The sequence below is a fragment of the Poeciliopsis prolifica genome, unplaced genomic scaffold, assembly GCF_027474105.1.
Source record: "Poeciliopsis prolifica strain line A6 unplaced genomic scaffold, Auburn_PproV2 SCAFFOLD083, whole genome shotgun sequence".
Lineage (NCBI taxonomy): Eukaryota > Metazoa > Chordata > Actinopteri > Cyprinodontiformes > Poeciliidae > Poeciliopsis > Poeciliopsis prolifica.
Genome location: NW_026562458.1, coordinates 260,001 through 287,741, shown reverse-complemented (window position 1 = coordinate 287,741; position 27,741 = coordinate 260,001). Strand labels below are relative to the sequence as shown.

At 45.5% G+C, this 27,741-nt stretch overlaps 2 protein-coding genes across 2 annotated transcripts in view; both read right to left on the bottom strand.

Annotated features, from left to right (window-relative positions):
- Positions 1 to 295: 295 nt before the first annotated feature.
- Positions 296 to 9,301, bottom strand: LOC129353062 (uncharacterized). Its single transcript, XM_055022266.1, has 6 exons — positions 9,197 to 9,301; positions 4,665 to 7,830; positions 3,752 to 3,976; positions 3,079 to 3,416; positions 2,586 to 2,773; positions 296 to 2,053 (listed from the first exon to the last, which is right to left on the bottom strand). The coding sequence occupies exons 1-6, from the start codon at positions 9,299 to 9,301 to the stop codon at positions 1,633 to 1,635; spliced, it is 4,443 nt and encodes a 1,480-aa protein (XP_054878241.1). The 3' UTR covers positions 296 to 1,632.
- LOC129353094 (protein Shroom3-like) overlaps positions 9,006 to 27,741 on the bottom strand; it is a 36,850-nt gene continuing 18,114 nt past the window's right edge. Inside the window, 27 exon segments of the mRNA XM_055022291.1 lie at positions 9,006 to 9,838; positions 9,841 to 10,003; positions 10,105 to 10,226; positions 10,301 to 10,466; positions 10,808 to 10,895; positions 12,649 to 12,770; positions 13,227 to 13,404; positions 13,480 to 13,603; positions 13,606 to 14,068; positions 14,070 to 14,097; positions 14,748 to 14,837; positions 15,323 to 15,399; positions 15,471 to 15,762; positions 15,835 to 15,931; positions 15,934 to 15,996; positions 16,082 to 16,297; positions 16,594 to 17,021; positions 17,115 to 17,240; positions 18,018 to 18,151; positions 18,231 to 18,570; positions 19,304 to 19,504; positions 19,584 to 19,971; positions 20,828 to 20,877; positions 20,954 to 21,194; positions 21,283 to 21,590; positions 21,734 to 21,958; positions 23,962 to 24,081. Coding sequence (XP_054878266.1) covers positions 9,696 to 9,838; positions 9,841 to 10,003; positions 10,105 to 10,226; positions 10,301 to 10,466; positions 10,808 to 10,895; positions 12,649 to 12,770; positions 13,227 to 13,404; positions 13,480 to 13,603; positions 13,606 to 14,068; positions 14,070 to 14,097; positions 14,748 to 14,837; positions 15,323 to 15,399; positions 15,471 to 15,762; positions 15,835 to 15,931; positions 15,934 to 15,996; positions 16,082 to 16,297; positions 16,594 to 17,021; positions 17,115 to 17,240; positions 18,018 to 18,151; positions 18,231 to 18,570; positions 19,304 to 19,504; positions 19,584 to 19,971; positions 20,828 to 20,877; positions 20,954 to 21,194; positions 21,283 to 21,590; positions 21,734 to 21,958; positions 23,962 to 24,081 — 4,993 coding nt within the window. The 3' untranslated portion in view covers positions 9,006 to 9,695.

Genomic DNA, 27,741 nt, shown 5'->3' with positions numbered 1-27,741 from the left:
TTTGGCCATGTGACAAAGAAAACAAAAGATAATATGGATTTTCTCTGGTTTCTAAAAGCCAGAATCCTGAATATTGGCTGAAATTCTCAATCGGTTCATTCCTGGAGTAAAAATAAATTGATCAATAAACATCATATTTCAGCAGAAATCATGTTTTTCTCAACATAAACAGCAAATTGTGACTGATTATGATGAACTTTGTGTTTTAAATTAAAACTCCCATGAAATACCAAATTAAACATAAATATTCTTTTTATTTGCAGACCAGGAATTGAACCTACAACTCTCTGGATGTTGCAGTTTTATACTAAACAGAGGATCAGGAAGTTTTTTCATTTATAAAAATCAAAGTTTTGTCCAATTTAGCAGAAATGCCAACAGATCGAGACGCATCATTTCCTGTTGGGTTTCCACAACAAAAATATTAAATTTACACAAATTTCACATATTTCTGACTCGTTTACATATATTTTTATGTGGAGAGATCATTTCAATAACTTCCAGCAACTAGCATAGAGCAAGCGCTCCTTCAAAATAAAAGCACATAAGTAAAAGTTTGGCCACATTTAGATTTTTTCAAAAATAAACAAAACCATTTTAAAACCCAACAGATATTAATTTCTCTCTCTGAATTGAAAGGGACATGAAATATGTTTTTATTATTTATGTATAAAATCAGAGCTGAAACCTGAGATCAAGACGACGGGCGGATTTTCCTCCCACATCAGACCGAAACATGGAAGGTGAAACCGTCCTTTGTGTTCAGCCGCTGCAGAAACTAAATGTTACAGTTAGGAAGGGGCGGAGCCTCCAGACCGAGACAAACAAATCAACAGACAGATGAATTCAAGAAACATATTCCAGATGATTCTGGATTCATTTAATGAAAACTTAGTCAGTTCCAGGGGAAATACAATAATATAAAAAAGCATAAAAAACAAGTTTTGTGACAAAATCATTGATAGCTTAAGAATGCATGGAAAATTAAGTGGAAGGAAAAAATAGGAAATCCAGTAAAAGGCCCCAAACCTTTACATTGGCACCGTGACATTAAAGTTTATGATTTAAAATGTTTCTTTAATGGGATTTTTATTTCATTATACATTAAAGTTTAATTATGTTAAAGTAAACTATAAAGTTTAATTTATAGGATTTAGTTTTTTCTATTTTGTACATAATTTCATGACTTAGCCATGTTAGCTGAATCTAGCATGTTGGAAAACATTAACTAACTTTAATAAACATAAGCTAAGAGGCTAATAGCATAAATGCTATCAATGTCATGTTAATACTCCAATAACATTTTTTATGTTTCTTTAATGTATGTTCATAATTTTATAGCAAAAACATTTTCATGTCTTTTTCTGCGTTTAATCATCAGGATCAAACGTTTAATTGGATTTTCGTCATTTATTGTCATGTTTCCATTGATTAGAGAAGAATTTTAATAAAGTCCAAACATCAACAGGCTTTTTAGAGCCTGGATGTTAAACTGCTAATATTAGCTTCAGTAAGAAACAGTGGAAATAAAAGTTGCCCGTTTGGCTGCCTGCGTTCGGGGCGGCAGGCAGGAACACGTCTGTAACAGCAGGGCGGCTCAGCAAACCGGTTCTGGTTCTGGTTCTGGTTCTGCTAAAACCGATGCAGCGATTTGTGCTTCAGCAGCGCAGCGATGGACGACGACCTGCTGACCTTCACCATGGCGCTCAGCGTCTGCGGCCTCTGGCCGGAGGAGGCCGAGGAGAAGTGGTGGCGCAGGTGGCGCTTCTGCTTGGGCGGCTTCGGGCCCGGGTCGACGTTCTCGGGGCCGCGGGTCAGCGCGGCTTTCGGCGGCGCCGCCAGCAGCTGCAGGATGTCCGGGGATCGGTCGCTCAGGTACTGCCAGGCCTTCTTCCCCGCCGTGTCCCTCACCTTCACGTCGGCGTTGAACTTCTTCACCAGCAGCTGGATGACGTTCTTGTGGTTGTGCATGGCGGCGATGTGGAGGGGAGTCTGACCCGCCGTCGACCTGGCGTTCACATCGAAGCTCAGGCCTTTCTGCTGCACGCCGTACCTGAAAGCAGAAAACATTTATAGGAAAAACAAGAAAATGTTTCACTTTGAAAATTTTTTATTCTGCTAGGAAAAAAAGCATTTTCAAATTAATCTCCAAAATTTTCTAGAAAAAACTAAAAAGTTTCTGACTTTGAAAAGTAAATATTTCCCAGGAAAAATTCTAAAATTTTCTGGAAAAAAATTAAAATTTTTCAGCGTGAAAAGTTGGAAATTTACTTGAAATTTTTGACAGAAATTTGACAGAAAGTTTGAGAGCAATCTCTGAAATTCTCTAAAAAAAAATTTATTAGCTAGAAAAGAAAATCTGAAATTGAGATGAAAAGATAATTTAATGAAAATGTTCAGAATGATTTTTAAAACCCTCTAATGATCTAAATAATCTATAGAATAATTGATTCTAACAGCTGCAGCTCGATGGCTGAGGAAATATTTCTAACGTTGCATTAGCATGCTGACGCTGAGCCAAGCCAGATTCCAGCGTCAAACTGAAAGCGGCTGCAGGACGCAGGCGTCCCGGCCTGTCGACTCACCCCAGGGTGTTGATCACTCGGTGGTCGCCATGTTTGGCCATCCAGTGCAGAACCGTGAAGCCGGAGATGAAGTCCTGCCGGTTGAGCAGCGAGGAGTCGGACCTGAACAGAGCGTAGATGTCGGGCCAGGCACCCGCCGCTGCCTTCACCATCCAGTGGTGCTCCTGGGGCTCCAGAGGAACCGCAGACTGTTGGCAACAGTCACATCCAGACTGTTAGCATCAACAAGGCAACGAGCCATAAAGACTCAACAAGAAAACTTTATATGAAGTGGAAAAATAAAGGGTAAATACAACCCAGAATGCCCTGCTCTGTACTCCACTTTCTGCTTTTGGAGCAGTCTATGGTCCGCTTGGCGTTCACATATGCCTTCAAACTGAACCAGGGTTCACTTCAGCTGGACCCAGACTGAGGTTGGCGTTTTGGGTCTGAACTGGACTAAGCAGGCAAACGAACAGGACTTGGATTAAAGCATATCCAGTGTTAGTCTGACCTTTCCAGCGTTGTGGGAGTGAAGGCTCTTCCTGGATTCCTTCCTCCCGCCCTCTGACGCGTTGGGGCTGGGGCATCGCGGCGGCGTGGTGGAAGACGACAGCGACGAGGAGGACAGGTGGTGGGGAAGACTCAGCGAGGACGAGATCCGGTGCAGCCGTTCCAGTCTGGCGTCCTCCGGTCCTCCCCCGGCTTCCTCCTGGTCCAGGTCGGTTCCCAAGCTGCGGCAAATCCGGTTCCTCAGCCGGCTGCTCATCCGCCGAGCCGCCGGCGAGCGGAGCTTCACCCGAGGCGAGTCGATGGAGCTGCTGCTCGACTTCATGTCATCGTAGAGATCATCTACAAGACAGGAAACTTTAGCTTCACTAAACCAAACAGACCTGCAGGGTTTAGATGAGCCACAGACTCATTGCCTCTGATCTGCAGAACCTGAATGACCCAATTATTCTACAGGTGGTGCAGCAGAGGCTCAGCTAAAGGTTTCAGGACACCGGGCCTCCAGGCACCCCTGCACCAAACACATTAAAACTATAGCAGAAGCTAAAGCTAAGCATAAAAAAATCTATCCCAACATAAAGCTAGCCACTCAAACACATTGTAGAAGTAGCAGAAGCTAACGCTAATCTGCCAAACACATTAAATTTAAGACAACAATGACGGGTCTCAACTCGGACCTGTGGACTGATTGAGGGACGACCCTCTGGACGCAAACTGCTGGTTGTCATTCAGATGGTCGCTGGACAGGAACGGCTGCAACTTTCCATTGGGAGGCGACTCGTCGTCGCAGAGATTCCCCATCGACTGATGGAACGGCATTTTCAGGTTGGAGCGACGGGCCGGAGGCTCCGGCTTGGTTCTGTTGGACTCCTGCAGAACTTCCAGAGAAGCCGCAGGTTCATCTGTTCATGGACGACACAAACAGTTCAACGGATCACTGAATATGTCAGGAAAACCTTTCGCATAAATCGGCACAGACGTTTCAACTGTTTGAATAAAAACATTAGCCAGTGAAAAATTCAAAATGGCCACCATGGTGTCAAAGAAACTTTATTTTTGAACTAAATTTGCCCATCGATGAATGTTTCTGGTGTCAAATCATCCATTAAATCATCCTGACAAAAGATGGCTGCCAAAGAAAATGTATTTCAGAACTAAAATCTCAAATTATATATATATATATATATATATAAATCATATGTACAATGCATAATTTATCAGTAGTTTTTGGCAGTGGTCGGCACAGCTAACCAAAACGTTCGGCTCACAACTTAAGAATTGTAGCTGTGCTAATGCTAAATCACCAAACATTAAGCTAACACTCCACTGCTAAGCACATTAAAAAATCCAAGCAGAAGCTAATGCTAAACTGCTAAACATATTTTTAAATATTAGCAGACACCATGCTAAACACATAACATTCATCCAAGTCATGGCAATAACGGCGGCCATCTTGAAAAATGGTTGTTATCCTGAAATTAAAGTGGCTAATAGGAAACAGCAGTTTTTTGTTTGTATTCACATATATATTATTTTACAGTAACATGCAGAACTAAAATAAGTCAAATGAAGAAGAAGGCTCTGCTGGACCTGCTCTGAAGGTTCTGGAGGACCCGGACGGAGGCCAGTCGCTGACCGATGACCTCACAGCCGACGATGACCTCACAGCCGACGGCAGGTCGAAGACGTCGCTCTGGCTGGACGACAGCCTCTGGTTCCGTTTGGGCCCGACTGGTTGAGAAGTCTGAGCAGCAGGTCTGTCATGGTGGCGTTCCATGGTGAATTCTGCTTCCAGAGGCAGACTGCGTCTCATGGAATCCACAGGTCCAGGTCCAGGTCCAGGTCCAGGTCTGGACCTGGACTCTGAGGGGAATCGAGATGCCAGAAGTTCAACGTCTGAGTTCTGGATGTAGATCTGAGGAACCTTATTCCCTGAGGAAGAGGAGGGAGGAACCGCGGGGTCTATGACACTCGGTGAGGAGGCAGACATGGCCCTCGCCACGTCACTGAGAGGGGCGTTCAGGGCCCGCTGACCTCCTGCTGAGCCACGTCTGATCTGGACATCCTCCTCTTCTTTGTCGTCATCCTGAGAAACGGCTGATCTGTAGCTCTGCCTGTATCTGAGGTGGCGGGCCGGAACCTGATGGAGCTGAGGAGCGGGTTCATGTCCTCCAACGGGTTCTGGGTCCTGAGGAGGACTCTGCTGTCCTTTGGGGGATTCAGGAACCAAATCCTGGAAGGAGATTTTCTGTTCCCTACGTAGTTCTGGACTTTTGGGAATCTGCTGTCCATGGAGAGGTTCCAGATTCTGGGGGACCTGCTGTCCTTTAAGAGGTTCCAGATTCTGGGGGACCTGCTGTCCTTTAAGAGGTTCCAGATTCTGGGGGACCTGCTGTCCTTTAAGAGGTTCTGGTATTTTCTGATGTACCTTATGTAGTTCTGGACTCTGGACCCGCTGTCCCTTAAGAGGTTCTAGATTTTGGGGGACCTGCTGTCTCTGGAAAGGTTCCAGATTTTGGGGCACCTGCAGTCCCTGGAGAGGTTCTGGGTTCTTCTCATGTACCCTATGTAGATCTGGACTCTTTGGGTTCCACTGTCCCTTAAGAGGTTCTTGACCCTGGTGGACCTGCTGTCCCTTAAGAGGTTCTTGACCCTGGTGGACCTGCTGTCCCTTAAGAGGTTCTTGACCCTGGTGGACCTGCTGTCCCTTAGGAGGTTCTGGATTCTGGTGGACCTGCTGTCTTCTGAGAGGTTCTATGTTCCTCTCAGGTTCTGGGGGACCTGCTGTCAAAAGACACTCTGGATTCTGGGGGATTTGCTGCCCACTGAGGTATTCAGGTATTGGATCCTGATAAGGAATCTTCTGTCCTCTGTGTAAATCTGGATTGGAATCTGGAAAATAGATTCCCCGTCCTCTGATATGTTCTGGAACAGGGTCGTAAGACATTTGCTGTCCCCTAAGAGGTTCTAGATTCTGGGGGATCTGATGTTCACAGAGATATTCTGGAATGGGATGCTGATAAAAGATGTTTTGGGCTTCTGGGACAGGATCCTCAAAAGAAATGTCCCGTCCCCCAAGGTGTTCTGGTATCTGTTGAGGAGCCCGTTGTACCCTGAGAGGTTCTGGATTCTGGGGGACCTGCTGTCCCCTGCGAAGTTCTATATTTTGGGGAATCTGATGCCCACTGAGGTATTCTGGAATGGGATCTTGATTATAGACGTTCTGACCTCTGAAGGCTTCTGGGACAGGGTCTTGATAAGAAATCTCCTGTCCCCTGCGGTGTTCTGTTATCTGCGGGACATGATGAGGAATCCAATGTCCTCTGAGTGGTTCTGGATTTTGAAGGACCTGATAAGGAATCCGTTGTCCCCTGAATGGTTCTAGATTCTGGGGGACCTGCTGTCCACTGAGATATTCAGGAAATGGATCCTGATGAGGAATCTCCCATCCCCTGAGGTGTTCTGGATTTTGAGGGGCCTGATAAAAGCTCTGCTGTCCTCTCGGTGGTTGAGATGTGGGAGGTTGAGAACCTCTCAGAGGAACTCTGCTGGGGTCCTGATAAAACACATTCTTTCCTCTGATGGGTTCTGGGACACGACTAATCACATATCCTCTTGGATCCTGGTGTGGGGGATCCCATCTTCTGTTGGGGGCTGGGAAATGACTTTGATGAGGGACCTGCTGTCCCCTAACGGGTCCTGGAAACTGGTCCTGATAGTTACCAACATGTCCTCTGAAGGGTTCAGCGATGCGGTTCTGATGAGAGGTCTTCTGTCCTCTGACGGGATCTGGGGCGTGGTCCTGACGGCTGACGATACATCCTTTATTGGGTTCCGAGATGGTTCCCTGATTTGGGGGATCCCACCTTTCACCGGGGTCTGGGGCGTGGTCCTGACGGCCGACGATGTGTCCTCTGACGGGCTCAGGAACGGTTCCCTGATGGGGTTTGTCCATTCTTCTGGACGGCATATGGGGGGTGTCTTGTTGCCTTCCAGTGGGTCTGGGTGTGAAAACATGTCCTCCAACAGGTTGGTAGTCCTGTCCTCTGATTGGCTGTGGACAGCGGTTCTGATGGGGGGCTTCCTGTCCTCTGATTGGCTGTGGAATGAAACTTTCTTCAGGCATTTCCTGCCATCTGATTGGCTCAGGGATGAAGTCCTGATGTCTCTCAGCTGGACCAGGAGCAGAATCCAGCCGGTTCGGTTCCTGAGTTCTGCTCTGATAAGGAATCTCTGAAAGTTCTGGGGCCCGGTTTCGTACCTGGACGGGTTCTGGACTCGGGTCTTCCCTCTGTGTCTCCACTGCGATTCCAGCTGCAGGCAGGGCGGGATTCCGCTCGGCGTCTCCGACCGGACCCGGTTCGGCCGAGTCTCTGCCCGAACCGTGCACATATCCCCGGTACCGCTTCCTGAGGATCACGGTGGAAACCCCGTCGATCTTCGACACGGTTGCCACGGAGTTGACGAAACTCTTGAAGCGGTCTCGGTTCCCGACGTTGTCCGGATTGTCCCGAAGGAAGGGCAGAAAGTGGGCCAGCAGTTCGGTGTTCTTCGCCGACCCGCCGCAGCGCTGCAGGAAACCAGAACCTCGTCCTGAGTGAAGTCTGTAGCCATGCTGGTTCCGTCCAGGTTCTGCTCGGCTCAAAGGTCGGGCTGCTGTTTCTGTCAGCGGTCTAAGCCCCGCCCACCGCAGGAATTTAACCACAAACTCACCTGCTGCGTTCCAGCAGGTGACCCGGATGTCCAGCAGACTCACCTGGTTGATCAAACACAGGATTTTATTAAGAAAAAGAAACATTTGATCAATATTAAATTGATCAGAAAATGGATCAATTCAAAGCTCATTTTTTTCTTCTGCCACATTAAAGTTTGTTTCTGTTCTGATTTCTATGGAGTGCTGACAGTGCCACAACGTGAATATTATTTACACACTAACTTCATCATCAGCTTGTGAAATAACACTGTTTATATCAGTAATCTATTAGATACATGGATTAGTTTCAGTCATAAAATATACATTTGTATTTAATATTTAAGTTGTGAAATATCATGTTCCTTTCAAAATAAAAGAAAAATCATATTTGATTCATGTTTTACAAGAAACTGTTTAAAGTCAGAATTTTTCACACAGAATGTTGACGTTGCCCGACATCAGTGAAGCTCTCATGTTTTTCCAAAATCAAACTTGAGTTTTTTTCAAACTTCACTGAATAATTTTCACCCTGGAGTCTAAAATATTCAGACGTTTCAGTTTTCATTTAAACTGCGTTCATAGTAAAAACTTCATGTCCACAGAAACACTGAATGCATCAAAACTGAAGTATTTTCTCTGGTTTCTGTTCAATCAGAACAAAGAAACCTGAAACATTTCAACATTTTCCTTCTTTAAAGCCTCACATCTCCAACATTAAACAGCAGAAACAAAATGGACACATTGACCCAGCAGAAGCTGCTGAAGGTCAAAGTTCAGGAGATTTTATGACAACCTTTAATTTTCAGTTTGTTTGGAGTTTTAAATTTAGGTTTCGTGGCTCTGCTGGATCCAAACTCACCATTTTATGATTTTTATAAAAATCTACATCACTTACTTCAGACAACATTTCAATAAAGATCAGATTATGTTTCAGATCATACTGTTTGAGCCCGGGTGTCCAAACTGTGGTCCCGGGGCCGTTTGTGGCCCTTGGGTTGATTTTCTGCGGCCAATCAAAAATGATTCAAATTTGTCCCGTTGTGCAGGCAGAGCTTTCATTTGTAATCAGGGTAAAAATTGTGATTTTATAACCGAAAAGTAAATGAAACATAAACAGATGAGCTGAAAAAGTGCTTTTATTGAACAAAACTTCAGGCGGAGATTAATAAGAGTCGTGTTTCTGAACTCATTTCACAGCTGGAGGAAACGGAGGAGTTTCAACAAGTCAGTTTGCGCCTCCTGCTGGTTTTCTGAGATTTTCCAGATTGTGGAAAAAATCCTCTTGGAGGTGAAGGAACTTCTGTGTCCAGGTTTCCTGTTGTATAAAATTAAATATCTTTGGGAACCATTTTATAATTCCTCTTGTTTTATTTACTTCAGAACGGACCAGAATTTGCTTACAGGTGATGATAAAACATTTAAAACATGCCAGTGTGAGACGGTGAAGGTTAAAAAGCTGGGAGTTTTGTCTCTTCCCGGTTTTCCGGCCGGTTTTCCGGCGGGTTTTCCGGCCGGTTTGCGAGCGTTCAGCCATGAAGCCGTTGGGAACTGGAAACAGTGGTCCGACTGCTACAAAGTGCAATGAGCTGCGTTCAGAAAGAGCGGCGGCGGCGTTACGGTGCTGATGTCAGACGCTCCTCAATGTGCGTTAAGGTGAAACATGTGAGTCCTTCGGGTTTCGGGGCGGTCCGTTTTCCTGGAGGCTGGCTTACCTGTGCGGGAGCAGAGCGCGGTTTTACGGACGCCTTTGCTGGAAAACGTGGCTGAAGGTTCGATTCTTTGCAGACGACTCTGTTCTGTCTTTGGACCTTGTTTTGTCGGTCCTAAGAACGAACGGACCTGTTCAGGTCCCTGAAAGCACCATTTGGGTTGTTTAAGGACAGTCGGATAAAAAACTAGATATGGACGTGTGGATCTATCTTGTTACATCACAGTGATGTCACAGCGGTGGACCTGATGGAGTGGGCGGGGCTTAGCGGCAGGCTTGGCGGCAGGCTCTCGGCGAGTCGCGCCAGCTGCTCCTCCCGCTGCCGGATGAGGTCATCGAGCTGGCGCTGGCGAATCAGGAGCGAGGTTTGGCGCTGACGAAGCGGCGGTAGTCGTGGAGTTGTTCTTCGGTGAGGTAGCCGGTCAGGATGGCGGTGACGACGCGCTGCCGCCGGTCCAGGTTCTCCTTCAGGTCCCGCGCGTCTTCGGTTTGACGCAGGAGCAGCGAACGCTTGTGATGAAGGGAGTCCTGAGGAGGAGGAGCAGAGAAGTATCTGTTAGCTCATGTCTTTGAGCTGTGGACCGGCCGGCCACACATTACATGCGTGGACAGCTTGCCGTACGTCTCACCCTCTCCTCAGCAGCGTCTTCAGTCAAACCTCCGTCTCTGTCCAGGGAAAGCAGAGACTTGTCCACCCGGGTCAGGCGGCTGCACAGAGACAGCAGCAGGTTGACGATCCTCTCCAGGTCTCCTGCAGACAACGGCGATGATCAGCTGATGACTGGACCCGCTCTGACCTTTGACCTGTCCCTGCTTGTTGCCTACCTGTGAACCTGCTGTATTTCTCCTTCTCATTGGCTTTCAGCTGCTGCTGGATCAGCGCCTCCATGCCGGCGCCCGCAGCCTGGTGGCGCCGCTGCTCCTCCGCCAGAGCTGCCTTCTCCCGCCGCATCGCCGCCACGCAGCGCCGCAGGGCCTCACACAGCTCCCCCTGGTGGACAGGAGGACAAACATCACATCGTTTTAAATAAAAACTCTCGGGAAAAGTAAGTGCACCCTGTGGTTTGTTCAGCTCTTGGTGTTTAAATTGTGTGCTGAGGATTGTATCTCTATATTTCTGAGCAATATTTTGATATTTTTGTGTAAATATTTATGTTAATTCTTCCATTTTGGGCCTAAAATCATCTCAATGCTGCCCTGTATGGGCAGCATTGAGAGTTTAATTAACAGCTGAGTTTTCCTGTTGATAAATTAAAATAACTTTACGAAGAAACTTTTCCAGAGGATTATTTGATGTTTTTAGTTGCTGTTGCTGGACAGCGAGGCGTTTACCTTCCTGGCGTTGACGTCGCTCTCGTCGTCATCGACGTCCGTCTCCTTCGTTTGGGCCGAACTCTGATCACCGACACCGACCTGCATCCTGCAGAGGAGAAATAAACGCGTCAATAACCCACAAAATGATCTCAGTTTATACATAAGAACAAAAGTAATTTAGATTTTCTGTTTCCACACAACTGCAGGTTCTTTTCTGCTAAAGTTATAGATATTTTATTTGACAAAAAATGAAAGATTTTTACCCCTGAAGACAGAAAATAAAATGAAAAATTAAATATAACCTGAAATTAAAGAAATTAATTAAAATCTATCTAATAAATAATTGATTATTCAAAAAAATATTTTAATACAAAACAAAGTGTTTTTTATTCAAAAACCAAAGAAATATCTCATAAAGTAATGTTCTCACTGCTGTTTTTATATTTAATTGCTGATTACATAACTATGGATGCATTTATTTGTTTATTTACAATATAATATTAATATGGATCAGATCTGTGCAGTTCTCCTGTGTGCCACTAGGTGTCAGTGTTGACCAGCCCTCCGGTTGAACTCGCTGTTAAAGAGACAAACTGAGTTTTTTAGCTCTGATCTGGGGTTATCTGCGTCACCGAGCCTGAAAATGTTGAAGGAAACTCTGAGTTTGGTTTTAAGGAGGATATTGAGCTGCTGGGAAACGATAATCAGGTTATCCTGGTCTTTCCTGCTGATGCCGCCTCAGACAAGCCAAGACAAACAGGCGGTGACCTCCAGGTCACCAGGCCGCCTGCGGAGCGTCGTCGCTGTATCCTCACGCTGCACTTACAACGAGAGAAGAAGGTTTCATCTCCTTCAACCTCTGATTGGGAAGCAGTAAATGAAATGTGACATTCCTTCTCTGAACACCGAGTTCATTACAAACAAACTTTTTAAAATTAAAAACAAACTTCACGTCTCAGACTCTTCAGGCGGCCATGTTGTTCTCCTTCCACTTCTTCACCAGCTGATAGGACCAGAAACTGTCGGCAGTTTGGAGATAAATGTTTCCTTTTTCCAAAACCCGACTAAATTAGATCAGAACTAAACTCTCAGGAACAGCTAGTTTTATTTTGAAAGTCTGAGTTAAACCATTTCTTTAACTCGTTTAAGACTTTTTTTAACCTTTACTTGAAGTAAAACTTCAGTTTACATATTTTAACTCTTAGTTTAAAGTGTGGTTATTAGTTTTATTTTGAAAGTTGAAACGTCTATTTCACTGTTTCATCTTTTATTTTGAAGATTATCAAACAGTTTTTAGTTTAAAGTGTAATTTTAGCTTTATTTTAAAACTTCAGATGAATATGTTTAAGTTAACTTTATTTTGAAAATCTAATTTAAAACTTCTCTTTTAAATATTTACGTTTATATTTGAGGAACGCACATTAACTATGTTAAAATCCAAATTAAAACCTCTCTTTAAAATATTTACACTCTTAATTTGAAATGCAATATTAACTTTACTTTGAAATTCCGGTTTAAAACTTCAGTTGAAAATCTTTAAGTTAATTTTTAAAAATTATTTACATTAACTTTATTTTGAAAGTTACAGCAAAATTTTTTAATTTTAAATGTTTAAACTCTTATTTGAGGTATACACACTAGCTTTATTTTGAAAGTCAAATTTAAACCCTCTGTTTAAAACCATTTTATCTCCTCCAGGAAAAACATTGCAGTTAATAGCTAATTGTATTAATAATAAACCAATTTAGAGTTATATAATATATATTTATTTTTTATTGCTCAGTAAATGATTCATTAATGCAGATTGAAGCTGTAGAAATGGTTCAGATAATATTCAGAAGCAAGCGAGTGTAGGTTACCTTTGACCCGGAGGTGAACTCCCCGGCGCTCCACCGTTTGAAAAGATTTCCTCCATCAGCTTCATGGTGCATTCGCCTCCCCAGGTGTCCAGCAGGGGCGCCAGAGAGGGATCCTGCAACACCTGAGCACCAGAAGTAGATGATTTACATCCAGTGACTCGTTTCCTCTGTCACATATTCAGGGCCAAATTGTTTCATATCCATCTCCTGACTTATACTTTAAACTACAATCACTCTTCCACTCGCTCTGAGGCGATTAGCGCCAATTAGCTGGAGTTTTGTTGAATTAGTCACTTTAAAGGGAGTCAAGATCAGACTTTTAAACCCTAGAAACTGCACCAGCTGTCAATGCTGGTGGTGGAAGAAGAAGAAGAAGAAATATTTCAAGTTCTTCATCTCCTCAAACCAACAGCGACTGTTAGAGTTCCAGTTGGAATCGGTTCCATTAAAGGTCCAAACTGTGTCTGGGTCTTAAAGTCCTGACTCTGAACTCTGAAGCTGATTGTGCAGAGATGAACTATTGGTGATTTTATCTGTTCTGATCCAGTTTGTTTGGCCTGTGGAGTCGAACTACGAACCAGCTGCTGAGTCAGCGCCTCCACCCTCAGCTCTTCGGGTGACTTCTCCCTCCTGGGAAGCGGCTGGTACTGGAAGACGGAGACGTCCTCGTTGGACGGCTGCGGCTTTAGTGGAGGAGCGGACTGAGCAGACGACGTCCAGATGGGAGCCGAGTTGCTCAAGGTTTCTGGATTAGAGCTGAAAACAGAGAAATGATCAGGAACTTTGACGTTTTCATGATAAATCTGGATTCAGGAAGGATTGGAAACCAACCTTTGTAACGACTGAAGATCTGCCTCCATCTCAGCCGGAGGTGGAGGAGGAGGAGGGAAGTCCTCCATGATGTTCGTCTCTTTAATGGGTGGAGTGAGAGGAGCAGGAGGAGGAGGAGGAGGTTGGTGAGGAAGACGTCGTCAAACTCCTGAAGGTTTCCTGTTGACGTCTGCGGCGGCTGTTGCTCAAAGGAGCCGCAGAGGCTGGATTCAGAGATCCTCAGAGAGGACAGGTGTGGATGGACGGACTGATGGGAGGAAGTGGAGCTGCCACTGGTCTTCCTGCATGGTGGCGCTGCTGATGTGACTGATGGAACTGGTGGAACTGGTTTGGTATTTTCAGCCAAAATGTCTCCAGTCAACTCCAAGCTTGAGGTTCTGCCTCGGTGTCCGTCCTCTGCGGTTCCGTCGCCGGGCTGCGGGATTCCCGGGAAGGTGATGGCGTCCAGGTTGACCTGGCTCAGCGTCTCGCTGGACGTCCACTCGGCGGCGCCGCCGTCCTGCCGGTTCCCCGGAGAGGAGAAGGGCGAGGGGAGGCCGACGGAGGCCGCCAGGGTGGAGCTGCTGTAGGCCCGGAGACGTTCGCCGTTTCCTCTGGCGCTCTCTCCGACTGACGGGAGTGAGAGACGTCTAAGACCAGAGGACAGAAAGAGTGAAACTTCAGAGGAAAACATTAAAACGAGAACAAAGAAGATTCAGCAAAATATAATGTTGGGACTGAAGATTTCTAAAAGACTTTTTATAATTAAAGATGGAGACAATTGGATGTAAACTTCAATATGGATGGTTGGATGTTTGGTTGGATGGTTGGATGTTTGGTTGGATGGTTGGATGTTTGGTTGGATGGTTGGATGTTTGGTTGGATGTCTGGTTGGATGGTTGGATGTTTGGTTGGATGTTTGGTTGGATGGTTGGATGTTTGGTTGGATGGTTGGATGTCTGGTTGGATGTTTGGTTGGATGTCTGGTTGGATGGTTGGATGTTTGGTTGGATGTCTGGTTGGATGGTTGGATGTCTGGTTGGATGGTTGGATGTTTGGTTGGATGTCTGGTTGGATGGTTGGATGTTTGGTTGGATGTCTGGTTGGATGGTTGGATGTTTGGTTGGATGTTTGGTTGGATGGTTGGATGTTTGGTTGGATGGTTGGATGTCTGGTTGGATGTTTGGTTGGATGTCTGGTTGGATGGTTGGATGTTTGGTTGGATGTCTGGTTGGATGGTTGGATGTCTGGTTGGATGGTTGGATGTTTGGTTGGATGTCTGGTTGGATGTTTGGTTGGATGTCTCACCTTGTGGACACGGTGTCGGTCGGTTGTCGTTGAACCGGTTTGACTCTGTTGATCTGTGAATGTCTGCAGGTCTGACAGACACAAAAAGACAAATAAGTAAAAAATAGAAATTTAACAAAATTGAAATGTTAATTATTTTACATCTTTAAATATAAAATCAGTCCAACTGGAATCTGATTTGTTTGCATATAGTTAGATTTTAAAACATTTTTTATAAAACATTAGATTAGCTAATGTAAACATGTTTTGGTCGCCTTCATTTAAATTTTTTTACTGAATTGAAACTCACCGAATCCCACAGCACATCTACATGTTACAGTTTTCATAGTCAAGCTAGCATGACTGAGCTACTTCGGTTCTATTTGCTATTTTTTTTTCTTAATTAAAACTTTTTCCTGACCTTGTTATCGAAGCCTAACTAGCAAATCAAACTCTCTAGGATCCAGTCAGATAGTGAAAATGCTTGACTATGAAATCTCGACTGTCTGCAGACACTGCGTATACAAATGGCTGGAGCTGCGGTTTGTGTCGTTGTGTGAGAGCAGATTAGCCGTACCGGTCTGCAGCCAGAGCACATCGTCCAGATTCACAGAAGGAGACGTCGAAACTCTTGATGTCCCCTGAAAGTAAGTTCTGAAACACACAAAGGTCTGTCACTTTTCCGACTCCAAGAACCGCCGCGTCGTTGTCGAAGTTCTGATTACCTGGCTGAGCTGGTCTGCGGTCGGGGACGAGCGAGAGCGAATGTGTTGAGGCGAGTATTTGTTTTCCAGACGTTCCAGCAGATCCTCAGCAGAGGCCGACCTCCCGGTCCTGTGGACCGACCCGACCCGCTGCAGCGCCTCGTTGACCTTCGTAGAGAGTCCTGGTTTGTACTGAGGCTCAGCGATCTGCCGGTCTTGACTTCTGTTCGAGTCTCTGGTACCGGACTGACTGTGTCTGCTGATTCGGGCTTCAGGGTTCAGATCTTGACTGATTTGGAGATCAAGACTGGAGCTGGAAGAAGAAAAACCATGAAGAAAAGAAAAGTTCATGGAGCCAAGATGGACTGGGTCAGAGATCGGTTACCCAGGGATGGGCTGAGCTGGAGGTCTGGGTGTCGTCACTCTGCCCGGGTAGAAAAGGTTGGACTGGAGGCTCCAACGGTCCGATCCGAGAGCCGGACGCCTCGATCCGGACCAGGGTCCTGAAGGGAAAGCATGCTGGAGGTGGACGAGAGACTGTAGGTGTCTGTCCAACAAGAGAAGCCAAAAATGTCATCAGGACAAAACTGTCATGTCATTCAGAACCAAACTGGACCGTGAGCTGCCCTGACCTGAGTGGTATCCCTGCTCAGGGTGGAAGTAAGTGCTGTGAGGTCTCGATCCAGTCCTGTGCCCCGCCCCGTCCCTCCTGATCCCTCGCTTCCTCTCCATGTACTCAACCAGAGCGTCTTGGCGGAGTTGGCGCAGGTCCGGTCTCGACGCGGAGCCCTGAGAGACGTGGCTCGCCGCGAGCTCAAACATCTTCCGACGGTCCGCTACGCTCGTTTCTGGAATAACAGCAGGGATCAGACAACCAACAGTAAAACCCGCCGCTACATATTGTTTATAAACAATAAAAATAAATTCTTACCTATAAATTCTAAAGTGCTAATTGGCTGTGTTGTAAAATTTCAATAATAAATATTTTGGTGTGTCATAGACACATGATAATAATTAGCATGTTAGCTTCTGCTAAACACCATGCTGGTATTTAGTCTTAGTGCGTGTTTCTGATTAGCGCTTTAGCAGCTTAGCCTGCTGGGTAACGCTGGCTAACGAGGTGTCGCAGTGTGAGATGTTTTACCTCCTCCTCGCCGGAAGAGGGCAGCGGTTTCTGGATCAGAAACTCCCACTTCGTTCATGTTCTCTGGTTCGGAGTACGAACGTTTCTTCTGGTCGGACGTCAGTCGTTTGCGGCCGCAGATCCTGGCCGGAGCCGGCGGCCCGACCGGAGGGACGCTGGGGAGCGGCGGCGGGCTCTGGCCCCCGCTGTCGGGGCTGACCGCATGCCTCTCCCTCGGGGTGTGAGGGGAGGTGACTGGTGCCATGATGACCCCCTGCGGTTTGGGCTTCGTTTTGGGGCCTTTTTTCTCCAGTGAGTTGTACTTAGCAGGGTTGGGGAACGGCTGAGGACCGGAGGCGACAGGAGGCGGAGAGCTGAGGTCTCTCTGTCTGAATGAAGCGGAGTGAAGGGCAGCAGGCTGGGCGTCTGTCACAGAGTCTCTGTTAGATCTGATTGGAGGAGAAACAAACATCAGGACAAGGGCAGACATGTTGGAGGGCTCTGACCTCTGGGAGGGCTCTGACCTCTGGGAGGGCTCTGACCTGTCCTGCAGGGGGTCGGCTGTCTCCTGGGGTTCAGGTCCGTAAGGACAGTTCCTGTTGACGTCTCCGTCCAGCTGGAAGCTGCTGCGGCTTCTCTGCAGCGCTGAGACGGGATCGGCTGGAAGCCTGAAGACCAAACACAAAGTATTTAACAGCCTTTTGTAAGAGACACAGCACAACACAGCAGGGCAAAAAGACAATCGTTTTACTCGTTATGGACGAGCTAAACGATTCTCTGAGGTGCATTAGCTACTGCTGCTATCAGCTAAGCTAACACAGTGGTGTTAGCGTAGCTAAATTAAACTCCTGTCAGAGTTGGTGTTTTGGTCGCCTTTACCGAATCAGAACTCACCGAATCCTGCAGCACATCTACATGTTACAGTTGTCATAGTCAAGCTAGCATAACTGAGCTACTTCCTTCTCCCTCACTATTTTTTTTGTAATTAAAACTTTTTCCTCATCATGTTATCTAAGGTTATCTGTGATTATCTTATTGTTGACGATTAGTAGCAAAGCACTGCGTCCATTTTTCATTTACATAATAACATACATTTAGGATTAAAGTGTCATATTGATAGCTTAGCAGCTAAAACCAATGCTAGTCATCGTTAGCTAGCAGGTGGATGTTGCTCATCGTCCATAGAAACATTTGGAATTAAAAGAATGAATAAATTTGAGTTCAATAGAAGAAAGAAGCAGGAATCAGTCAGAGTTTCTCATCATCCAACATCTGGGCTAAATATTCATACTGGATGTATAAAACATTAGAAAGTCAAGTTTGGGAAGACAAAGCTGAATGCTATTTGAATCAGCCAATCAAGAAGCACCAGTTTGTTTCCTTACTGCTGATTGGCTGAACCCAAAAGCAGCTCTGCTCCTTTCTGTCCCTCCAGGCTTCCGTACCTGTGTTTCATGAACTCATTGCCGCCTCCTCTGTAGCTCATGGTCCGCTGGGTTTTGGTTCCTTTCGTGCTCCTTTCCAGCATATTTCTGAGGTCTTCGGCTCCACAGGGGGAACTGCGGCCTTTATCGCTCACCTGGACCAGAACCAGAAAATAAAAAGCTTAGAACAGAGTCTGGAGAGCAGAAAGGCAGCAGGGAGAGTTTGGGTTTTACCCCCAGGTGGGAGGATTTGCAGTAGGAGGTGGTGCTGGAGCTGCGCTGCTTCCCTCCGTCTCTCCGCCGCTCAAAGTGACTGACTTTCTCCAGAACGGAGAGGCAGCGGGCCGGGCTCTGGCCGCGGGCCGGACTCTGGCCGCCGTCCGGGCCGTCGGGAACGGCGACGCGCTGGACCTCGGCCAGGGCGTTCTCCAGCCGGGTCAGAGGGTGGTCGCTGTCCGGGTCTCTCTGGCTCCACTGGGCGGATGGATGCGGCGCTGAGACGGGCGGTACCTGACCCTGGGCGATCCGGGTCGATCCGGCCGGTTCTGATGGAACGGTGGGCGGGTCTCTGGGTCTGAAGAACAACATCAGAATGAACGGCTGCAGGACGGAGTCCAAAGTTTTCACTGTGTGGGTCAAAAACCCGTCCAAAATCAATCCGGTCAAGAATCCCAATACAAGTAGAAATTGATTTTTTTGACGGTTATTATTGGTGCTAAATAAAGAAAAAGACCAAAACCTCTGAACTTTTGTAAAAAAAAAAAGCTTTGAAATTTTCTAGAAAATTATTTTTAGTAGAAAATTTCTGATATTAACCTAAAAATCAAATTTTTTCCCGGAGATTACTTTGAAAATGTAAGTTTTTTGACAGAAATGAAATGTTTTTCTAGCAGATTTGACATGTTTGCTGTATTAAAAGAAAAGTTTGTAGTTGTCTTTGGGCTCGATTGAATACATTTATAAAAACATCATTTGGTCATTTTGTTTCCACTTTGTTGGTATTTTTAGGCGAGTTTGGAAACAATAAAAGCCGATTTGGTCTCTGGATAAACTTGGTTTTACCTTTTGTTAAAACTCTGTTATGTAAACACAAATACTTTATGTTGTATTTTCCCTTGTAAGAAAATTACATTGATAACAATTTTTACCCTGGTTACAAATTAAAAGCCTCCTCCTGCATTTATAGAACAAATTTGCATAATTTTTAAATTGGAGTTGAGGGCCACACAAAGTCAGTCAGAGGGCCCCCAGAGGCCCCCGGGCCTCACTTTGGGCCCCAGTGGTTTACAGAAAGGGAGCAGCCGTACCGGGTGTAGTCTCTGGACTCGCTCCTGGTTCTGAGGTCTGGGGCCGAATGGACCGGGGTAATCCTGAATTCATGGTTCTGCTCTTGCTGTTGTGCTTTCAGAAGAGAATCGTCGAGGTTCTGGCCGAGGTTCTGGTGAGGCCTCTGGGCTCCAGTTGGACCCTCTGAGGTTTTCACGTTCGACTCTGGATGCTGGTGCCAACTACAAACACAAGGCTTCGTTAAAACGAGCAGAAACATCTAAACCAAGAAACGAGTTGGTACATGGGGTCAAAGGTCACCTGTCCGCCTCGGGCAGTCTGGACCTGAGCTGAGACGATCCAGGTCCGGAGTACGAGGAGCGGGAGTACGGTGAAGAACCAATGCTTTGGTGGCCGTTTTCTGTGGCCTGCTGGTCCCGGACCGGCTGCTGCCGGCCGCTGTCCTTGGTCAGGGCCGAGTAGAGTCCAGACGGACCGGGACCGGAGCTGGGCGTCTGCGCGTACTGAGGTTCTGGCTGGGGAACCGGGTAAACGCTGGCAGGGAGAATGAGGCGGCTGGGCGGGGAGCCGGGCCCGGTGGGGGGTGGGGAGAACCCGGCGCCCTGCCTGGGCTTGGTGGTGGGACTGCTCTCCGGACTCTTCTCCACCACGGTGTGGAGCTGACACTCAGCGCCAAACGAAGCTTTGGCTAAAACCAAACGGAGACGGGAGGGTCGGTCACTTGAAACCATCTCAAACTGATCCGTCAAAGATCTTCATGACCGCTTTAGGAAGAACATCTGCCAACATGCTAACGTGCTAGTAACAGAGCTAATTATGTGTTTAGCATGTGAGCATTTTCGCTAACTTTAAAAACATTTAGCACACTTAGCTTCTGCTAAATTCATTTTCCAGATAAAAGTTAACGCTCTAATCTACTTGGATGTTTTGAAAAGTTCAACAAGTTTTGATGAGATGCTTTTTGCTGCACCGTCATCAATTAGCAACGTTAGCAGCAGTTTTCTCAAATCATCTCGTTTGAGATAAAAGTGAGCAGAGTGGATACAGTAGCACAACGTCAACATGTCTCACTCAAATAAAAGTAAAAAGTATCCATCCAAGAAATGACTCCCGTAAAAATGTATTTGGCAAAAAGTTTACTGAAGTAGTGAGTAACTGGTCAAATTATTAATAATTTAAAAATTACATCGTCTGACAGAAAAAAAAAGTTACTCTAACACGAAACTGTAGAACGACTTTCAGGAGCGACTGCGCTCTGCAGGTGAAGTGCGCAGCGGGGTGGAGTGCAGTAGAGACGCATTAAAAAAAGAATAAAAACAAGCGACTCTTGGTCTGGCGGACAGGCAAGTGAAGCCTGGCAGCCCTCCAGGCTGACAACACACCGGGGGAAACCATTCTGTGTCCAAAGCCACAGGAACAAACGAACCCACTGCGGTTTTACATGTTAAAACATCCTTATGTTCAGTTTTATTACTCTAGTGGAAAAACGGGTCCAGAAAGCCTGGACCACCAGAACCTCTCTGACTATGGATCAGGGTTGTTACCTGAGGCCACTGGACCGCTGGAGTGATGCCAGGAGCTGCTCTGCAGAGACCTGCATGACGAGATCGGAGACAAAATCTGGTTACATGACGTCACAATAAAACACGAAGCTCACAGACCGCACTCACCGCAGCGACCGGGCGTGGTCCAGACTGGACCAGGAGTTTGGCCTCTCGTGGTTCCTGATGGCGGCGTAGCTGTCGCTGCGCCTCGGCGGCGCGGGCGCCCCCTTCAGGCTCTCGTAGGAGCTGCGACTGGCCGCCTGGCCCCATATGGGCCCCACGCTGTGCCGGTTTGACGCCGGGACGCCGGCGCCGCCTCTGGCGTTGCTGCCGTTGGCGCCTCGGTAACAGACTCCGCCCACTGAGCCTGCACCAACAGAAACACAGGAAAACTGTTGGACTCTACGGACTGCAGAAGGTTAATTTCAGAAAGTGTTTGTGGGACCAGAGCGCACCCTGGAGGTCTCTGGGCCCGGACCTGGGCCCGGTTCTGGACGAGTTCAGCTCCTGCTCCTGAGTCAGGCCCTGCTGGGCGTCGTAGACGGCGCGGACGTATCGGATGTCGGCCTGCAGCATCCCGGCGCTGCCGGCCTGCAGCATCTCGGCGCTGCCGGCCCCGCGCTGCGGGACGGCGTCCAGGGAGCAGGAGCGCTCCGGGCCGAAGGACGGCGTGGAGGCCAGGTACTCAGGAATACTGGAGCTGGTGGAGAAGGAGGAGTAGGCCGAGTCGCGCTTGCTGTGCAGGTGGTCGATGCTGTTGGACCTGCAGCACAACGAGACCAAGAAATGAAGGTACAACTGGAAGAATATGGAACATCTCCACCACTATTAATAAAATGACTGAGACGTTTAGATCTTTATATCTAAAGTTTCAGGATCTGGACTGGTTCTGTTGCGTTTCTGGACCTGGCAGAGGAAAGCTGCTGGCAGGACGAGTAGGCCGGGTTGGGCCCAGTCTGGCCGCGGTGGCCCAGTGGGAGCTGCTGCTGCGTCACTGGGTGGTGATGGGAGGACTGGGCCGGGTCCAGGCTCTCCATGCTGCCCCTGGAGCTGTACTGGTCCGGACTCTTCCTCAGGTAGCCGCCGGCGCCGCTGGGGTCAAACCCGGCCGACAGGTCGGAGGTGGAAGCACTGGGAGACGAAGGGAGACCAAATTAAATATTGGTCCTGAAGGGAGCAAAGATGAAACTAGAACAAAACAAAAAACTTTAATTTTAACTCAGAAAACAGAATAAATCTGCTGCAGCTCGGAGAGAAATAAAGGAGTCAATTCCTGCCAAAAAACTCTGAAATTTTTAAATCTCAGAAATTTTCTCCCAAAAAATTTTGAATTTCTGAAATTAATCACTAAACTTCTGAAGTTTTATGTGGAAATTCATCTTTTATTGCATTTTATTTATTCACTAAGGGGCCAATATACAATCATACTATAACATACATTCTGAAAAAATAATAACAAAACCAGGGTTTAACTTCATTTGGTTGATTTTAGGTTTGGGTGTTTATAGGGTTGGTAGTTCTACTCCACTGCTGTGTTTCTCTCCAGGAAACCGGAGAATTGACCCATTTTCAGAGTTTCTCCAGTGGAAACTCAAATCCGCTCCGTCGTTTTGTCAGTTTGTGCGGATCAATAACCCATAATCAGCCGCAGTTCTCTGTATTTATTGTTGAAAGAGCTGCAGGAATGTAAATGTGTCGACGTCACAGTTTGACCCAGCAGCTCTTTCGGCCGGACACAATGTGATTACAGGAAGCGGGACGGCTCCAGGCCTCCCAGTCTCCCTCCCAGTTTGTGGATTTTTACTTTTCGTTCTTTTCCGAGCGAGGAAACGCGTTTCTGAACCGGCAGGACGGAGCGTCTCTGTTGGCCTTCCTTCATCAGGAGGGTTTGATTTGATTTTAGAAACACGATGAGCTGCAGCTTCTCTGAACTTTAATTCATCCGACTGATCTGACAAAAATCTGATATTAAATCTGAATCCTGAGAGCAGAAATAAAAACAAACATTACTACTAAACATCTCAGTTTTTAATATTTTCCCTCAAATCATGCAAACTGGTTTTCATTAAAAGTTCTGCAGTTTTTACTTCTTCTTCACAATTTATGTTTGTCTGATGTCGTTAAGTAAATGTTTTATTTTCATTAAAATTTTAACTATAAGTCGTTCTGGCAGGAAAAGGCCTCCTGTCACTAACCTGGGACACAAATTAAATCTGTAAACACAGGCCTGAGATTCATTTCTGAGTATTTTTTTAATTTAATTTAAAAAAAAAAAAAATTGTTATATTTAATAAAACAAATATGAAAAACGTAAAAAGTTTAGTGGTTAATCTCAGAAATTTTCCAGAAGAAATTTAAAAATTTTCTGAGTTTCAAGAAAAAATGAGAAAAAATTCAATTTGAAACTCAGACATTTCTCAAAATTCCAGAAATTTTGGCAGAAATTTACTCTAATAATTTCAAACATAGTGTAAAAGATATTTGAAGAAAAACAGCTGAAAGTGACCTGGTGGGGTAACTGTGGGGTAAATGATGAGGGGTTTCTGACCTGGTGGGGTAACTGTGGGGTAAATGATGAGGGGTTTCTGACCTGGTGGGGTAACTATGGGGTAAATGATGAGGGGTTTCTGACCTGGTGGGGTAACTATGGGGTAAATGATGAGGGGTTTCTGACCTGGTGGGGTAACTATGGGGTAAATGATGAGGGGTTTCTGACCTGGTGGGGTAACTATGGGGTAAATGATGAGGGGTTTCTGACCTGGTGGGGTAACTATGGGGTAAATGATGAGGGGTTTCTGACCTGGTGGGGTAACTGTGGGTAAATGATGAGGGGTTTCTGACCTGGTGGGGTAACTATGGGTAAATGATGAGGGGTTTCTGACCTGGTGGGGTAACTGTGGGGTAAATGATGAGGGGTTTCTGACCTGGTGGGGTAACTGTGGGGTAAATGATGAGGGGTTTCTGACCTGGTGGGGTAACTGAGGGGTAAATGATGAGGGGTTTCTGACCTGGTGGGGTAACTGTGGGGTAAATGATGAGGGGTTTCTGACCTGGTGGGGTAACTGTGGGGTAAATGATGAGGGGTTTCTGACCTGGTGGGGTAACTGAGGGGTAAATGATGAGGGGTTTCTGACCTGGTGGGGTAACTGTGGCCCCAGACGGGGCCCATCGTCTCCAGCTGCTCCAGGTCCGGTTGATCGTCGCCGAGTTTCGTCGAGTGCCAGGAATGAGGGCGAGACGCCGGCTCACTGCGTCTGAGGGGACGAAACGCAACGCCAGGCTAACAGTTAGCAACGGGATGTACGGAGTCACATTCACCAAAAATTCATCTGAAATTTTTTTTTAAAGTGTCTGTTTGGTGAGGCATCCTGTGAAAGAGAAAAGAAATGTAAAAGTTGTTCTCCACAAAGCCAGGAGAATGAAAAATGTATAAATTTTTTAAAATGTTTTGGAAATGAGTGAAAAAGCTGCCAAAATGAAAAATAAGATGGAGAAATCAAATATTATTTGAAGTTTTCTTTCTAAATCTTGTCATTGTTTGGTTGAGCATTTAAACATTTTAGTTTACTAATGGAGTTATAAATATATATTATTTTGTTATTTCCTCTTGTCCAGGTTTTGGCAGCATTACTCCTCCATACAGAACAATGATTTATTTCCTCACTGAGAAAATATTTTCATAACATGAATCCAGGTCATTATCGTTTCCTGTGATATTTATGAATTTAAAGTTTTCTGTCTTAATTCTTTTAATTGTTCTGCTGAACATTTTTATACATTGCTTTAATAATTCTGTTATTGACATGTTTTGTTGCCCTTCCATCAGGTTTTGGCAGAGTTAGTGCTCCATATAATGGATTTCTTTTCTCACTGCTGCTGAGGCCACCACATAGAAAACCAGGAATAATAAATACATTTAGATAACATCCAGATTAAATCACACATCTGATTAAATTACTGCTGAATCAGCAGCTTTCATCAAGTGCTGAAATGTTTCCTCGTCTGTTTTTCCATCCTTGTTAGGAAATCTTTGGCTGATCTTGTGATGATCTCAGATGCGTGAATCAGGCTGCAGTGTTCAATTAAACGAGGTTGCGCCGAGGCCTGCATCGGACGCCCCGTCATCCAGTGGCAGCAGAAACCTGCGGAGCGCCAGCCGGACACCATGTTTGATTAACTGCAGGCTGCAGTGACATCATGGTGGCGGCGCGCCAGCGCTCCGGCAACAAAGCAGCCGTTGTTTCTCCCGACCCGAGTCACGCTTTCTGTTTCTGAAATGTTTTTGTCTGTTTGCACCCTGAACGGATCCGCGTTCTCACAATCAGATGTTTGAAACGCTGCAGGGAGCGAAGCCACTGAGAGGAGCTTATTATCAGAGCTGAAAGAGCAGAATTTATGTTTTCAGTTAAATATCAGCAAACAACAACATGCATGAAGATAATCTGCTGTGAAATAACCTGAAGTCGTCATGTCTCTGATAAGATCTGAGGCCGAAAGCAGAGCTGCTGGATTTACAAGAAGAAAACAAGTTAAAAAATGTAAACAGGAACTTTCAGCCTCAGAAAACCAAAACAAACCGGATCCATTAGAGTCCAGTTTGGACAGAGTCAAGAAATAACAAGAAATATTTAGTTTGTTAAACAAAGGGGTTTAATTAATCCAAACCACATTTTCACCTCATTATTCATTCATCTATACATGTTTCAAATGAAATGTTTGAGTCAGGTAAATATTTAGCTTTTAGCTAATAAAACTAATAATTGCTAGAAAAATATTTAATTTCCAAATATTTAGCTTGCTCTAAATATTAAATATATAGCTTTATTTGAACTAAACATTTAGCTTGCTAACCAATTAGTTAACATGCAGCTAAAGAGTTATTTAGCTTCAAGCTAAATATTTTGTTAGCAAGCTAAATATTTATTTCCAAGTATGTAGCTTGCTAATTAAGCATTTAGTTTGAAACTCTTGTATTTATGGTAAAAATATGACTAAATAATAAACTCCCATTTTTTTCTTACGGGTTAATCCACCCAAATTATCGCTATTAATGTTTGACTGTTTAACTGAACACACATCTTCAGCACGTCTCATGTAAGCTAACCTTAGCGTTGCAGCCATATTGAGCTAACAGTTAGCCTCTCTGTGTTTTAGCAGTTTTCAGAGCGGCGGTGCTAATCTCATCCTGACCATCGTCACATTCCTCCTGTCCTGCGGTTTTGCTCATTTGTCCAGAGATAAACAGGAAGTGGTTTTATCTGCGCGCTGGAGACGCATGAAAGCTAACATGACTGTGAGCCACCTGGGGAGCGACAGGACGTGACTGGAAAACCTCAAAACACTTCATCAGCACAGACAGCCATCCTCACAGCGCGTCCACAAAGCAACAACTTTCTGCTGGCTTGTCCTCAAATCATGACGAATTATGAAGTTCATTCTGCAAACGTCACATCGTTTCAGCTTTTTCACATTTTGAACACGACCGTAACAAATTTTATTCGGATTTTAACTAACAAAATGTTAGTTAAAATCCCATTAAAATCTGAAAAGTGTGGCATGCTTTTGTATTCAGCCCATGAGTCAAAGCTGCAGTTTGATTTGTTACAAACATGCTTTAATCTAAACCTCTGAAACATTTTGAACAAATTTATTACATTAAAAAAGCCAAGCATGTGTCTTTAGTCTTCTCAACTATCAACAAAACTTTAATAAAATCAGAACATCATTAAATATCTAAAATATAAAACAAGTCTTGGGTTGTACTGTAAAGAAAAACAGACAATTGTATTTTATTTTGTTGTTAATTCTTTTAGCATTTTAGATTTGTGGACAGGGTTCGATCTGAAGATCCACTTCAGGTTTTAACAATTATTATTTCAAGTTCTGAAAAGATTTGAGCTTTTTTTGTTCGCTTTTGGTTGGTTGCTATGACGCGTATTTATGGCAACAACGTTTTAATGTTATAACTGGCAGCAGTTGATTAGCATCTCAAACACTCAAATAATACCAAATCCCAGAGGAGTAGATGAAGGAGGCTTCATGGATGCGGAGAGAGACGGATCTTATCCCCTACTCCAACATCTTTTCTCCCCTGCTCCAACATCTCTCAAACCAAACGGCGGGCAAAAGAAAAAGAGGTGGATTAGCAGTGATGATGACGTCTCCGTTAGTCAGACAGTCTTCAGTCAGAAGCTTCTTAAGATTTGTCGTAAAACTGACTGCTACTGGAAATCCTCCTTTCCCTCAGCATCACAATTCAAAACGACTCTTAAGAAACTTGGATGATATGATTTAACATTTAATTTACCAAATGAAGTATTTTTGGAAAATTTTGTACTGGAAAACAGTTTATCTGCCATGCTAATAGCGTTAGCATTGACGACAGGCTATTCTAGCTGCAGCGCAGCAGAGAAACAACCAATCCTGTCTCTGACTGGTTGATTTTTAAATGTGACAGTTCAAACAAATATGTTAAAAAAATATTTTCATTAAAGTTTCATGGTGCAGCTTTAACGCAGAATTATGTTTAAGATTTTTTACCTTAGCAGAATATTGTCAAAGTGATGGAAACGCAGCTATTGATCAGTTATTGGGACCAAACCGATACGAATATTGTATCGGTTTCTAGTTTGGGTGGAATATCCACTCCGGGCCCCAGAAAGCCTCCGACCGGCCCTGGCTGCAGGTTTACCTGGACGTGAAGCGGAGCACCTTGGAGATGAGGCCGGTGGCCAGCTTGTTGACGCTGGTTTCTGACGGCGACCGGCTCAGCGCGCCATCAGAGCGGCCCAGCTCCGGCTTCCTCTGCTTCTTCCTCAGCCTCCTGCGGTAAAAAACCTCCAGCAGCTCCATCGCTCCGACCGCCGCTGCTCCAGCAGTGACTCACTCAGCTCATCATCAAGAAATCCCCCAAA